This window comes from Crocuta crocuta, unplaced genomic scaffold (genome assembly GCF_008692635.1).
Source record: "Crocuta crocuta isolate KB4526 unplaced genomic scaffold, BGI_CrCroc_1.0 scaffold102, whole genome shotgun sequence".
Lineage (NCBI taxonomy): Eukaryota > Metazoa > Chordata > Mammalia > Carnivora > Hyaenidae > Crocuta > Crocuta crocuta.
Genome location: NW_027530019.1, coordinates 11,344,070 through 11,357,588, shown reverse-complemented (window position 1 = coordinate 11,357,588; position 13,519 = coordinate 11,344,070). Strand labels below are relative to the sequence as shown.

Here is a 13,519-nt window from a genome sequence, read left to right as displayed (position 1 = left end):
ACTTTGAATGTACATGCAAATGCTGGTTAGTAATTATATCTAAGGTTGTTACCTGAGTTTGAAAGCATATTTTATGGAAAGGTTTAAAAAGTGATGTGTATGCTCTGCATTTCCAGTTTATGGCTCCACGCTTTTTTTTTTTTTTTTTTGCCATTGGGCAACAAAGCTCCCTGGTGGCGGCTGCCTGAACTGTAACCATGCTTCTTAAAAGTTAATTGCCTGCTTTTTCAAACCAAGCATTGTATCAAGTATCACAACCCAGGATGTAATTTTTACTTGAACCAGTGATCGTTTATGTAAATAAAATTTCTCCATCTTAATCTCACAACCAGGATACAGATCCATGTCTAAAATAATGATAAAACATTAAAAATAACAACTATCATTTATCGAGTACCTGTGTGTCAGATATTATAGCAACTTCTTCACATACGGTGTAGTCCTTACAGCAAGGCTATGAAGTGGTTATTGTTGTCTCCTTTTAGAGATGAGAAAACAGACTAACAGAAATTCAATAATCCTCTTAAGACTCCAGTGCTCTCCCACAATCCTGCTAACACCTTCTACAGGAGGTGCCTCACTGTTCATGGCTCATTCAAGGTTCATTCCCTCTAGGCTGGACCTTTCCCTGAGGAGGGCTGGAGCTGGAGAAGAAGAGCCTGTGCTTCCTTTTGTGGCCCCTGCTGGAATCAAATGCTTCTAGCTCTCCTTCCTACCACTCTCTCTGCTGATGAGGGAGGGACATCAACTCCTGCTTTGTCTTGTCCATTTACACAAGAGGGACACATTTTTCTATCAGTAGAACCTCAAGACATTTATTGGGTCATGTTGTATTAGTGGATGGATTAATACACCTAAAGGTCAAGAGTCACGTGGCTGTTTTCTCCATCTCCCTGCATCTGTGCAACATCAGGTCAGCCTGTTCTCTGCCCTGCTTACTGCTTATGACCAGGTGCTATGATGACAAACCTTTCCTGGTATGCTCGGACTTTCCACACTTCTGCATTGAAGTTCCAGTGTCCCAGGAACTCCTTCAGTCTCAAGCAAGTTGACTTTCCCTCCCAGTCCTGGGCAGTTTGGACCCAAATTGCAACACAGATTCAGCTGTTCTAGAGCCTGTGGGAGGATGAGACTTTCTTTAGGCCTCCTGGCTTGTGACATGTCTGCCAATCTAGTAGCTACCAGAGCTCTGCACTGGGAATAAGAATTATGGGGAGGGGGGTGCTTGTTCAGCCTCTGAGGGTGGGCTTTGGCAGTACGTGGGGTGGCCCAGCATGTGTTTTCTGCAGGAGTCCTGGGTTCCGATCTTGGCTCTACCTCTCTCGCTGTCTCTGTAGCCTTGGTCAAGTTATTTCACGGACTCCCTACCTCTTGACCTACACAGCACTTACCTCTCACCTCACAAACTACCTCTCAGCATAGTACCTACCTCGCTGGGATAATGTGAGAATTAAATAAGAAAATGCAAATGTTTAGAAACGTTCAGCTCATGGGCCATGCTCAATAAATGGCAGCCATTGCTGCTTCCCTTTGTTGTACACACAGCTACCATATTGGGTGTGGAAATACCATCTTGTTGACTGCAGGCTGTGGTGACATCCCAGGTATTGATCCTGGCTCTTTTATTTATTATTATTCATTTTTATTATTTATTTTTATTGTGAAATGCTTCACACTCATGTATATGATGTAAAAGTCATAAAACACATATACCCAAGTACTCACCACCCCTACCACCCCAGCTGGAGACACAGAATATTGCCAGTGCTTTTAAAGTTCCTGGATGATTCTGTATAATCATAACTTCCCTGTAAGGGTAACAACTAATCTGTATTTGTTTGTCATTTTCCCGACTCTTGTTGTATGTTTTCTACAGATGTATATATCCCTAAATAATATACTGCTAAGTTTTGGATATATGGGTACTAATCCAAATGCAACCATACTTTCTTTTTTCACCCTACATTGTGTTTTTGAGATCCATTCATGTCAACGTGCAAAGCCATAGTTGATTATTTTTCCTTGCTGAATAGTATTCTACTGTTTGAATACTAGTTTATTTATCCATTCCCCTATTGATGGACATTTGGATTTGGCTTTTTGGTAACATAAATAGTGCTGCCACAGTCTCATATGTGTGTCCTGGGCATGTGTGCATGAGTTACTCTAGTGAATATATCTGATCCTAAAAGTCTTCATTGATTGGCTAGAAGCAAAGGCCTATTTTTAATTCCACCTCAGCGTTCTGAATCCAACATTCTCCTCTCCATTAAACTCTCTTCTTGTATATTAGTTGGGATTCATGATTGTGGGCAACAAAAATTCCCACCCAGGTGAGATTAGGCCAAAAAACAGCAGCTGGGTGGGGTGAGGAATTCATTGGAATGAATGACTGAACAGTCAGGAGAGGGACTGATTTAATTTTTTTAATGCTTTATTTATTTCTGAGAGAGAGAGAGACAGTGTGAGCAGGGGAAGGTCAGAGAGAGAGGGAGATCCAGAATCTGAAACAGGCTCCAGGCTCTGAGCTGGCTGTCAGCACAGAGACTGACACAGGGCTAGAACCCACGAACCATGAGATCATGACCTGAGCCAAAGCCGGAGGCTTAGCCGACTGAGCCACCCAGGCACCCCGAGAGGGACGGATTTAAACTTGGACTTGACACTGTTGGCATGGCACAGTGTCTCTGTCTCTGAGCCTGGCCTCTGTCTTCCCTCCATCCTCAGACAGGCTCTTCTCTCCTCAGGGCCAGATGGTGGTGCTCACTTCAGCCTCACATCTGCACATGCTCAAGTTCAGTGGGAGAAAGTGCCCACCTCTGTGGCCCTAAAAAAGTCTTTTGGTGTGTCTCTGGCTGGTCACCTACTTGCCTCTAAACCAGTCTCTGTAGCCAGGGGAACGCAGCACGCTGTTCTGAGGGCCAGGCGACAAGCCCACTGTGGTGTGAGAGTGGTGGGAGAGAGCCCGAAGCTTGTGGGCTGAGAGTGGAGGCAAGGGGCAATCCTCACAGGGAAATGGGTACCGTTCCGAAAACAAAGGTAATGACCACAAGATAAACAGTAAGTGTCTTGAGCTTGTCACGTGACCTTGGACCAGGTACCATCACATCCTCAGATGTTAGTTTCTCTGCCTGTGGGTGACGGTGATGAGCTAAAGGTATGAGATCTGGTCAGGTCTGTGAACTCTGTGTGGGCTCTAACTGCCTGGTCACTCTCCTCCTTGCTACCTGTGCCTTTTAAAACCCCAGCAGGGCCTGACTTCTTTTTTTTTTTTTTTAATTTTAAAACGTTTTATTTATTTCTAGGAGAGAGAGAGAGAGAGAGACAGAGTGAGCAGGGGAGGGTCAGAGAGAGAGGGAGTCAGAGACTGAAACAGGCTCCAGGCTCTGAGCTGGCAGTCAGCACAGAACCCGACACAGGGCTCGAACCCACGAACCATGAGATCATGACCTGAGCGAAAGTCGGACGCTTAACCGACTAAGCCACCCAGGCGCCCCTCGACTTCTTGAGAACTTTGTGGGTCAGCATTTGTTGCTCCAGTCTTCCAGAGCATTTCCCGAGTTTAATGCTAAAAAATGACAGGTTGTGGTTCTGAACACATACCTGTGAGGTAGCTCACCCCACAGCTTCTCAAACCAAGCCCACCACCACAAAGCCCAGAAGTCTTTCTAAAGCTGCTCATCTCTCACCACCACGGTTCTTTCGGGCTGCAAACTCCTTCTGCATCTTCTGTGGATCTTCACCCCCACCCCTTACGCCCCTGAATCTGACCTGTCACTGAGTTTGGTCACTTTCACTCTCTAGAATGTCCTTCAGGTCCCCCCACCCCCTCAACCCGTGGTTCTCCTTACTCGCCCATATTGATGAGGCCAGCTGCCATGTTGCGTCCTGCCCTGTGGAAAAGCCTGGTGACAGGGAACCAGGGGATGGCCTCAGGCCAACGGCCCATGGGAACCTGAGTCTTGCCAGCTTGACCTGTGTCAGTTTGGAGGCAGACCCTTCCCCAGCTGAACCTTGAGCTAAATGCGGTGATGGCCTGGCCAACAGCTTGAGTGCAGAGGACCAGCTACATCATGCCTGGACACCCAGCCCGCAGAAACAGTTATCAGAAAATGGGGACAGCCGGCATCCTGATCTTCTTCCTGAACTGCGTGGAAATGAGTCTAAGATTTCACCATTCAGGATGACAGGGCATTTTTTCCCCTTCTAATAGATACTGTATTAGTCAGGGTTATTCAGAGACACAGAAGCAACAGGAGATACATATATAAACATATATACGAGAAAGAGAGGGAGGAAGGGAGAGGGAGAAGGGGAGGGAGAGACTGACTTACTGTAAGGAATTGGCTCATACAACTGTGGAGGCTTGTTGAGTCCAAAATCTGAGGGAAGGCTGGCAGGCTGGAGACTCAGGGAAGAGTTGCAAGGTGTCCAAATGCAATCCGTGGCAGAATTCCCTCTTGCTGCGGGAGGTGAGTGTCTGTCCTGTTAAGGCCTTCAGCTGATTAGTTGAGGCTCATCCATGCTGTGGAGCGTAATCTGCTTTACTCAAAGTCCACTGATTTATTTATTTATTTTTTTAAATATTTTTATTTATTTCTAGGAGAGAGAGAGACAGCGTGAGCAGGGGAGGGTCAGAGAGAGAGGGAGTCACAGACTGAAACAGGCTCCAGGCTCTGAGCTGGCAGTCAGCACAGAGCCCGACGCGGGGCCCGAACCCACGAACCGCGAGATCATGACCTAAGCGAAAGTCGGACGCTCAACCGACTAAGTCACCCAGGCGCCCCAAAAGTCCACTGATTTAAATGTTAATCTCATCCAAAAAACACTTTCACAGAAACATCTTGAATACTATTTGACAAACTATCGGGGCATTGTGGCCTGGCCAAGTTAACATAGAATTAATCACCACAGATATTCTATAGCAGGTTAAGTAAATGCCTTCCATCCATAACATATTAAGAGCTTTTCATAAATCTTGCATTTGTGTTGAATTTTATCAAGCAATTACTTTTATGCTATCATTCTCATTTGGTCTATACCTTGTTAAATCAAATTTAACAGGAAAATAAAATATCCCTCGGTTCACTCTTTGTTTGCCATCACTGCCACCAGCTATGTTGGTCAGAGAGCAGATTGCCAGCAGAGGCCCAGGAGCACTGACGAGGCAGCTTGGAGGGCCTTCCTGTCCCTGAGACAAGCCCAGGGCCTGGCCCAGGAGAGGCCCACAGGCTGTAGGAAGAGCCTTGAACAATCCACGCAAAGCCCGTGGCTGGGCCCGACAGCTGCCCGAGTTGCAGGCCTCACTGGGATCAGGATGGAGCTGATGAGACCTCAGGTAGTAGTCAGGGAGCCTGGGGTAACAGCAGCTAGTTGGGGGGCGGGGGCAGCGGGAGACAAACATATACACGCGCACACTCACGTGCCAGGGGTAGCCTTGAGCCTCGGTCTAGCCCTCTCTGAGGGTGTGGGGAACTCTGTCTCTCTCTGGCTCTAGCAAAAGTTCCCCAAATGGAATGAGTCTTCTTATTTTTTCCTACTTGTGCCCCTGTCAGTCCCCAGAGCATAGGTGCCCTGAGTCAGCCAAACTGCAAGGTTGAGGGAACAGTCCTCCATGTTGCCGAGTCGCCCTGGGACTTCCGACCCCACTTGCAATGGAGTTACCAAACTGCAGCCTGAGGGAACAGCCCCTTTATAAGAGAGCCTTTGTGACACCAGCTTGCAAGCTCAGGGTTCCGGGGACGACCCTCACTTCAGATCATCTGGCTACCAGCTCCGGGGTCCCCAGCACCTCAGCTTTGATAATTGCCTAAAATGACTCACAGAATTCAAAAAAGATCTCTACTTTGATTACTGTTTATCTGACAGTGAGGGGGTACAGAACGAAGCCAGCCAGAGGGAGAGATGCACACAGCAGAGTCCAGGAGGAGTCTAAACACAGAGCTTCTGGTCATGCCCTCCCTCAGGGTCACGGACCCGAAGGTGTTGCGTCCATCTGCCACAGTGTGTCACAATACCCGCAGAGTATTACCAATTCACCTGAGCCTTTGTGCAGAGTTTTTACTGAGGCTTGATCACATACTGCCCATGTGGCTGACCTTTGGTCTCCAACCCCTCTGGTTTGTCAGGCTCATGGCTTTAGTCCCAGTTCCTCTGGAGGTAGCAACTAATCCCGAGTGTTCCGGAGTCCTCCATCACAAAGCACACTATGAGGCTGTGCAGCGGCCAGATTCCCAGGCAAACAAAGACACTCCCATCAGACAGGCCATTCAAGGGACGAAGAGATCCCCACTCAGTAGCACAGAGCAAAGGCATGACCTCTATTCAGGTATGGTTAATTCTTCATTGTACAGTAGGACATGCCATAAAGTACCCAAACATGCAGAGTGGTGTGACAGCCTGGCTTGACTTTAAAGCCTCCAGGAGCACCTGGGTGGCTCAGTCGGTTAAGCATCCAACATAGGCTTAGGGCATGATCTCACCCAATCACAGGTTCAAGCCATGTGTCAGGTTCTGTGCTAACAGCTCAGAGCCTGGAGTCTGCTTCAGATTCTGTGTCTCCCTTTCTCTCCTGAAGTATTTCTTCCTCCCCTGCTCATATTCTGTCTCTCTCTCTCTCAAAAATAAGTAAACATAGAAAGAAAGAAAGATAGATAGGAAGGATGGAAGAAAGAAAAGAAAAGACAAGAAAAGAAAAGAAAAGAAAAAAGAAAGCCTCCAGTTTCAGTGCTGGCTTTGCCACTTTTGAGTTTAAGTTGCTTAACCTTTGTTCATGCCCAACAAAGTTGGTAGGCTCACAATTCCTTATTTCAAAATGGACTACATAAAAACAGTGTCAGGACAGATAAACAGATCAACGAAACGAGCTCAGATAGAAACCCTCGCGTTCACAGATAACTGATTTTTCAGTGAGGGTGTCAAGACAATTCAGTGAGGGAAAGAACAGTCTTTTCACCAAATGGTGTTGGAATAACTGGATATCCACACGCGATCGAATGAAGTCAAACCCTTATTTCACACCATATACAAGAGTTAACTCAAAATGGACCAAAGACCTAACGGTAAGGGCTAACACTATAAAACTATTAGAAGAAAACATAGGTGTAAATTTTCATGATCTTGGATTAGACAATGGTTTAAAAACAATTTTTTTTTTTTTAACATTTACTCATTTTTGAGAGGCAGAGTGCAAACAGAGGTGGGGCAGAGAGAGAGAGGGACACAGGATCTGAAGCAGGCTCCAGGCTCTGAGCTGTCAGCATGGAGCCCAATGTGGGGTTTGAACTCACGAACCATAAGATCATTCCCTAAGCAGAAGTCAGACACTTAGCCAAGCCATCCAGGTGCCCCAGACAACGTTTTTTGGGTTTTATTTTTTTGTTTTTGTTTTTATTTTTTAATATGAAATTAAAAGCAAAAATACCAGAAGGAAATATAAATGCCACCATCAAAATAAAAACTGCTTCCATGCTTCAAAGGATATTATCAAGAAAGTCGAGAGGCGACCCACAGATTGGAGAAGATCTGCAAATCACACACCGCATCAGGGATTTGTACATAGAAAATATAAAGAATTCTTACAATAATAAAAAGACATATAATCTGGTTAAAGTGGGCAAAATATCTGAATAGATAAAAAAAGAAATGTAAAAGGACAACAGTATATGAAAAGATCCTTAACATCATTAGTCATTAGGGAAATGCTAATAAGATACCAAGATACCACTTGACACCCATGTGGATGATTAAAAGACAAAAGACAAAATATCAAGTGTAACAAGTGTCAGCAAAGATGTGGAGAAACTGGAACCCTCGTGCAATGCTGACAGCAATGGAAAACGGGGCAGCAGCTTTGGAACACCAGCTGCCAGTTCTTCAGAAGCTGAAGCAGAGAGTTGCCGTAAGACCCAGCAATTTCACTTCTAGGTAGACATGCAGAGGAAGGAATAGCACTGTCCACATACAAGCTTGTTTATGAATGTTCATAGCAGCATTATTCATAACAGTCAACAAGTGGAAACAATCCAAGTGTCCATTAACCAATGACCATTAGGTGAAGCTGGGCCATCTATAGGATGGAACTGCATTCAGCCGTGGAAAGGGGTGAAGCACGGATACCCACTACAACCTGTTCCATATCTAGAACATATTAAGGTAAGTGAAAGAAGCCAGACACCAAAGGCCACAAACTATAGGATTCCATTTATATGAAATGTCCAGAATAAGCAAATCTATAGAGAGAGAAAGTAGATTAGTGGTTGCCTAGGGCTGGGGAGGGAAGGTTGAGGTTGACAAACAAGGGGTGAGGGGCTTCCTGTGGGGGTAATGGAAATCTTCTCAAAATGACGACGGTGGCTGTACAAGGAAAAGCCACGGGTCATACACTATAGTTGGATGAATTATGTGGCTTGTGGATTAAAGTTGCTTAAAAAGAGTACAAAAGAATGAGAAAAGAGGAGGAACGGACGAACGGGATTCATACTGTCATTCCTGATGCCTGGAGACACCTCTCAGTCAAGCCATCCCCTGCCCTGCTCATCCCCACTCCTGGTCTCAAACCTCAAGCTTGTACCCCAAATCTGTTCTGCTTGGCAGGAAAGTAATCACACTTGCACTTTTGTCTGGTTGGACCAGCTATTCTACACACTGGCCTGGTGAGGAGTTCACTTTCAGCTCCTCTCAAGCCAGCAATGAAGGTGAGGGAGAACTTGGGCCGTGAGACCCACTGCCAAGGAGGCCGGGGCCTGGGACAGCCCAGACAGAGCTCCAGCCCAAGTGGGGTCTGTGGCTGTAGCCAGCTGTGCTTGGGTTAAGCCCTCAGCCCCTGGAGGGTCGTCAGGGGGCTGCGTCCCTGAGCAGCCTCAATTCTGTGCTGTTGGAGGTGTGGCCGCTAGGGCCCGGCGTTTCACAGCAGCCCGCAAGGCCCGCAGAATGGCATCCTGGCTGTTCCGTACATTGTAGTCACTAAGCTGTAGCAGGCGATCAAAATCTTCCTCCTTGTAGGTCATGTTGAACAGGGAATAGGGTGAGGTGGTGCCAGTGAGATCCACCCGGCCAGCCGGGAGCTCTGCGGGGCTCCGCCGGACACCTGCCCAGAGAGGGGAAGGGTTAGGAGGAGGACCCAGAGGCCTTCAGAGGTGGGCAGAACGAAACCTTGCAACTGGGCACAGGGGGGCGCTGTTCCTCACTGACGGAGCTCCTTGCTTTCCCTCGGCCCTGTGTCTTTTGCCCAGAAATATAAATGCGGATAGTATATAAAGGATTTTTTTTGAGATTTTTTTGAGATATGAAAGGTTTGCTTCCTCGTAGCAATGCACCTCCATTATAAAGGCAACCCCACAGTATCTCTCTGTATCACCTTCGGGGGCAAGGTGGAAATAGTCGGACAACAAAGTCAGGTCAGTGAAAGATTCAGCCAAGAGCCTGAAAACCAAAGGGATCTTTGCTTTGTAAGAACGAGTCTTTGTTGAGAGGGAAAGAGAATTCCGCGATGTGGGCTGAGCCTGTTACGGGTAGAGCTGGAAGGTCTGGAATTAGAATGGGAACCAGCAAGCCGGGAATAATGTACAAAGGCAGAAGTTAGGTGTTCCCACCAGAAAGAGTTAAAGGTCTGGCCCACTGGCAGGAGGGGAAGATTGGAAGGCTTGTGATGAGGGTTTACATTTCAGGGGCCCTAGAGTGGAGCCCCAGCTTCCTGAGAAAACATGGCAGGCTGGGCTGGGATGGGAGGGTAGAAGCAGACTGAAATCTCAGATTAGGGGAATCTGAGAGCGAGGGACCTGGGGCCTCTCTGTCCCTGCTGTCTAGCGCTCTAACAAGGTGGGGCCTGAGCAAGGGCGGAGATGGCTGCAGACGGGGACACCGCAGGCTTCTGGTACAGGGATTCCCAGACACCAGCCTGGAACAGGACTGCTGAGGAGCCCAGGTATAGCTAGGAGGGCTGGGGGAGGGGAGGCCAAAGGAGCCTGCGGTCATGACAGAGGACAACAACACAGTGGCTCTGCCAACAGAGAGCCCCTGTGAGGATGTGGCATCCACAACAGAAGCCAGCACACTGCTGTGTCCAAAACTGGGTGGGACTAGCCTGAAGACCCCCTCCCTTTGCTGGCCACAGGAGTGCTGGGGAGAACCCGGACTGTGCCTCTGAGGGTCCAGGCTGCCAGGCTGTTAGGAAGGGAGGGGATGGGGGCGCCTGGGTGGCTCAGCCGGTTGAGCGTCCGACTTTGGCTCAGGTCATGATCACACGGTTCGTGGGTTCGGGCCCCATGTTGGGCTCTGTGGTGACAGCCAGCTCAGAGCCTGGAGCCTGCTTCAGATTCTGTATCTCCCTCTCTCTCTGACCCTCCCCTGTTCACGCTGTCTCTCTCTCTCTCTCAGAAATAATAAAACACTAAAAAATTAAAAAAAAAAAAGGCGGGGGGAGGGAATGCCTTACCAGGGGCTGAGTGGTCCTTGAAAGAGGCATTGACCAGTGGGAAGTGCAGCAGGACAGGGGCATCAGGGAGGGTGGGGTCCGAGAAGACGTGGCACTCTGTTGGCTGGTGTTGGTCCTGAGGGCTGGGGTCCACTCGAGGGAACGGCAGTCCCCGGGCCCGGCAGTACAGCTCAGTCTGCTGCAGTGTCTGGTTGGGGAGAGGGGAGCCCAGAGAGAGCCAGTTACTTCTGGTCATGCCAGGTCAGTGTTCCTGAAAATGCTAGGATAGCTCTGGCCCAAACTGACTGCTCAGGGTCAAGACAACCTGGTTCTGACCTGTGTAGGGTCTAGTGAAGCTACAGTGCCTTGGAGGGAAGCAAAGGGTTCCAGTGGTCTGCAATGCTGTTTGCTTAAAATCTTCAGGAGGGGTAGAGACCTAGCACCCTTGCTCCCATTTGGGATTCAAATCAGAGTTATTCAAATCCCAGCGCCTAGAGGGCCTCAGTAGGGGACCCACTTCTGTACTAAGGCCCTATTCCCCCTCCCCTGAGTCCCCAGGGGGGCCCTGAGGCGATGGATGTGGACAGGCCAGGGTCTCCTCCCAGCTCTGTCTAGCTGTGCTTCTTGGGGTAGGTGCGGCAAGCTCCCTCCCATCTGCCTGTCCTGGGAGCCCAGGGCCCCAGCACCTCCACAGTCCTTCCCAACCAAGGACACTGGCAGGAGTCTGTGGGTCAGAGCCTGCCACCCTTCCCTCCCGTTGGGGACCCAGGAGGTCAGGGCCAGTGGCCCAGTGGCCCTTTGCTTGCCCCTGGAGCATGGCCTGGCTGGCCGGAGTATCTGGGGCTCCCATGGGGCAACCAGAGGCACCTCAAAGGGTGAGGATGGGGAGTAGTCGAAGGAGAGGATGAGGTCTAGTCTGCGGCCGGGCCGGAACATGGAGGGACAGCTGGTGTTGAGGAAGTAGCCAACATCTACCAGGCAGAGCTGGGGCTCCTGAGGGGTAAGCTGGCCGGGGGTGCAGTCTAGCTCACAGTCTGATGGGGGAGGCAGTGACAGTCAGAGGTAGCCTTTCCACCTTTCATACTACATTTGCCTCCATGTCCCCTTCTGACTTCTGGAGTCACTCCCTGAAAGCACACGCCACCCAGCCCTTCCCAAGACCTTCTGCAGGCCAACCCTAGAAGGGAATGCTCTGGCCCCCTTCCCCCACCCCCGCAAAGTCCCTTGCCGGTCCTAGCCATGGTCCATACACGGCAGGAGGCCTTACCTGCCCAGGTGGAGAAGTCTCTCTGACTACAGTAGTCCTGGTGCAGCTGGAGGCCCTGGAGGAAGTTGAGGCTGTGCTGGTGGAGTGGCCTGCCTGTCAGGAAGCCCTTAAATGCCTTGGCCAGCATTGTTCCAGGTTGCAGCCAAGAGGCCTCCCGCCATGAGGAGGTCCTCACGGACGCAGGAGACTCCTCTGGGCTCAGAGAAACAGACGTTGGTCCAGTGAAAGGCCTGGAAATGCCTGGCCCTGTCTCCCCTCTGATAGTGCCCCTCCCGCAAGCACCTGAAGAGGCAGTAGACTCATTCCAGGCTCCCCGTGCTGTGCCCTATTCTTACCCAGATTCCTGATCTTGTCCTTGACATGCTGCTTCCAGGTGTCATCAGAGCTGATGAGGTCATACCAGGCATCCAGCAAGTTCAGGGACAAAATGTTGCTCCAGATACCTGAAGGCCAAACCCCCACAGAAGTCACCCTCAAGCCTCAGCACCCTGCCTCCCATCACCTGGAGGGTGGCGATGGAAGAGGGGAGGCAGGTGGGCTGCCCCCGCAATAATAGCTCTTCCCCACAGCCCAACTCCAGTTTCCCCCGCCCCCAGGGGCCCGGCCACACCCGAGTATGGGAATCATGACTAGGCAGTGAGGCCTGGCCCAGGACTGGCCAGAATCTTCAGAGTGACCACCACCACTCACCTTCCAGAAAGCAGATCCGGGACTCAGGGAGCTTCCTCATCAGCCGCCCCATGAAGAACTCAGAGCCAAAGAGATCAGAAGGGACAAAGGCTCCATACTTCAGGAACCCTACCTCATAGGGGGAAAACTCTACCCACTCTGTGGGAACAGGGGCAAGAGGCAGGAATGAGAGCAGAGTGGGCTAAGGGGAGGCCCAGCTCTGACAGAAGCCAAAGACATTGTCCCCCTCCCCTTGCAGGCCTTAGCCTCCTCCCTGCCTGGCTGACTCCTGGGCTCACCACTCCCCCATCCAGCCCCTTGACCACATCCCCACTCCTCCCACCACCAGGACAGTGGGCTCTGCTGCCTGGCTCATCAGCCCATCAGAACCTCCTCCCTTCCAGGAGGCTGAGCACTCTAGGTAGGTGTTTTCTGTTTACATTCTCTGAAGGTCTGCTGGGTACACAGGAGGTACACATGTGTGCGTGTGTGTGTGTGTGCGTGTGTGTGTGTGTGCGTGTGTGTGTGTGTGCGTGTGTGTGTGTGTGCGTGTGTGTGTGTGTGCGTGTGTGTGTGTGTGCGTGTGTGTGTGTGTGTGTGTGTGTGTGTGTGTTGGAGGGTAGTGTGGACAGGACTAAAGACTGTACCCTTGAAGTCAATGGTCTCCAAATCGTTCTCTTTGACGTTGAGGCTCAAATAGAGGGGCAGAGGGTTCTGGCCCCGCTCCAGCGCAGCTCTCTGTTCGGACAGCTTCTGATCCATCACCTGGGGTGGGAGTCATGAAGGCTTAAGTGAGGTAGGGAGCACCCTGGAGGCACAGGCTGAGAGTGAGGAGGTAGCTCCTTATTGGAATTTGAGTGGCATGGGTGGGTGTACCCGTCAACGCACACTCCCACCCTCATATTCTGACCTGATTCGGGATCACCATGGAGGGCAATGGAGGTTGTGGACTGCACATATCTCAAGAGAATGGCATTCACAAGGATTACAGTGTCAAGAGCAATACCCTACCCATGCTCCTATGGTTTCATTGGCCCCATCTTTATGGGTTGAAGGGTGGAGTGGATGTGGACCCCAACACACAGACATGAAGGCACATATCCACATACATTGCTTTCCAGAAAGGATGCAGGAATCCCCTTTTAGTACACATTGTAAGCTCTGTCAGG

The 13,519-nt window shown here is 49.9% G+C and overlaps 1 protein-coding gene and 2 long non-coding RNA genes across 3 annotated transcripts in view; 1 reads left to right on the top strand and 2 right to left on the bottom strand.

The window, feature by feature from the left end:
- Positions 1–804: 804 nt before the first annotated feature.
- Positions 805–6,149, bottom strand: LOC144231941 (uncharacterized). The gene is made up of 3 exons (XR_013335250.1): positions 6,040–6,149; positions 4,335–4,599; positions 805–1,116 (listed from the first exon to the last, which is right to left on the bottom strand). It is a non-coding gene; the product is annotated as an uncharacterized LOC144231941 (long non-coding RNA).
- Positions 6,061–13,519, top strand: part of LOC144231942 (uncharacterized) — a 7,982-nt gene continuing 523 nt past the window's right edge. The window contains exons 1-2 of the long non-coding RNA XR_013335251.1: positions 6,061–6,328; positions 12,610–12,771. This is a non-coding gene — a long non-coding RNA (uncharacterized LOC144231942). The remainder of the gene's footprint in view (positions 6,329–12,609; positions 12,772–13,519) is intronic.
- Positions 8,862–13,519, bottom strand: part of PLA2G4D (phospholipase A2 group IVD) — a 21,097-nt gene continuing 16,439 nt past the window's right edge. Inside the window, exons 14-20 of the mRNA XM_077764606.1 lie at positions 12,998–13,115; positions 12,372–12,509; positions 12,017–12,124; positions 11,682–11,873; positions 11,282–11,448; positions 10,436–10,622; positions 8,862–9,088 (exon numbers count right to left, since the gene is read on the bottom strand). Coding sequence (XP_077620732.1) covers positions 8,862–9,088; positions 10,436–10,622; positions 11,282–11,448; positions 11,682–11,873; positions 12,017–12,124; positions 12,372–12,509; positions 12,998–13,115 — 1,137 coding nt within the window. The remainder of the gene's footprint in view (positions 9,089–10,435; positions 10,623–11,281; positions 11,449–11,681; positions 11,874–12,016; positions 12,125–12,371; positions 12,510–12,997; positions 13,116–13,519) is intronic.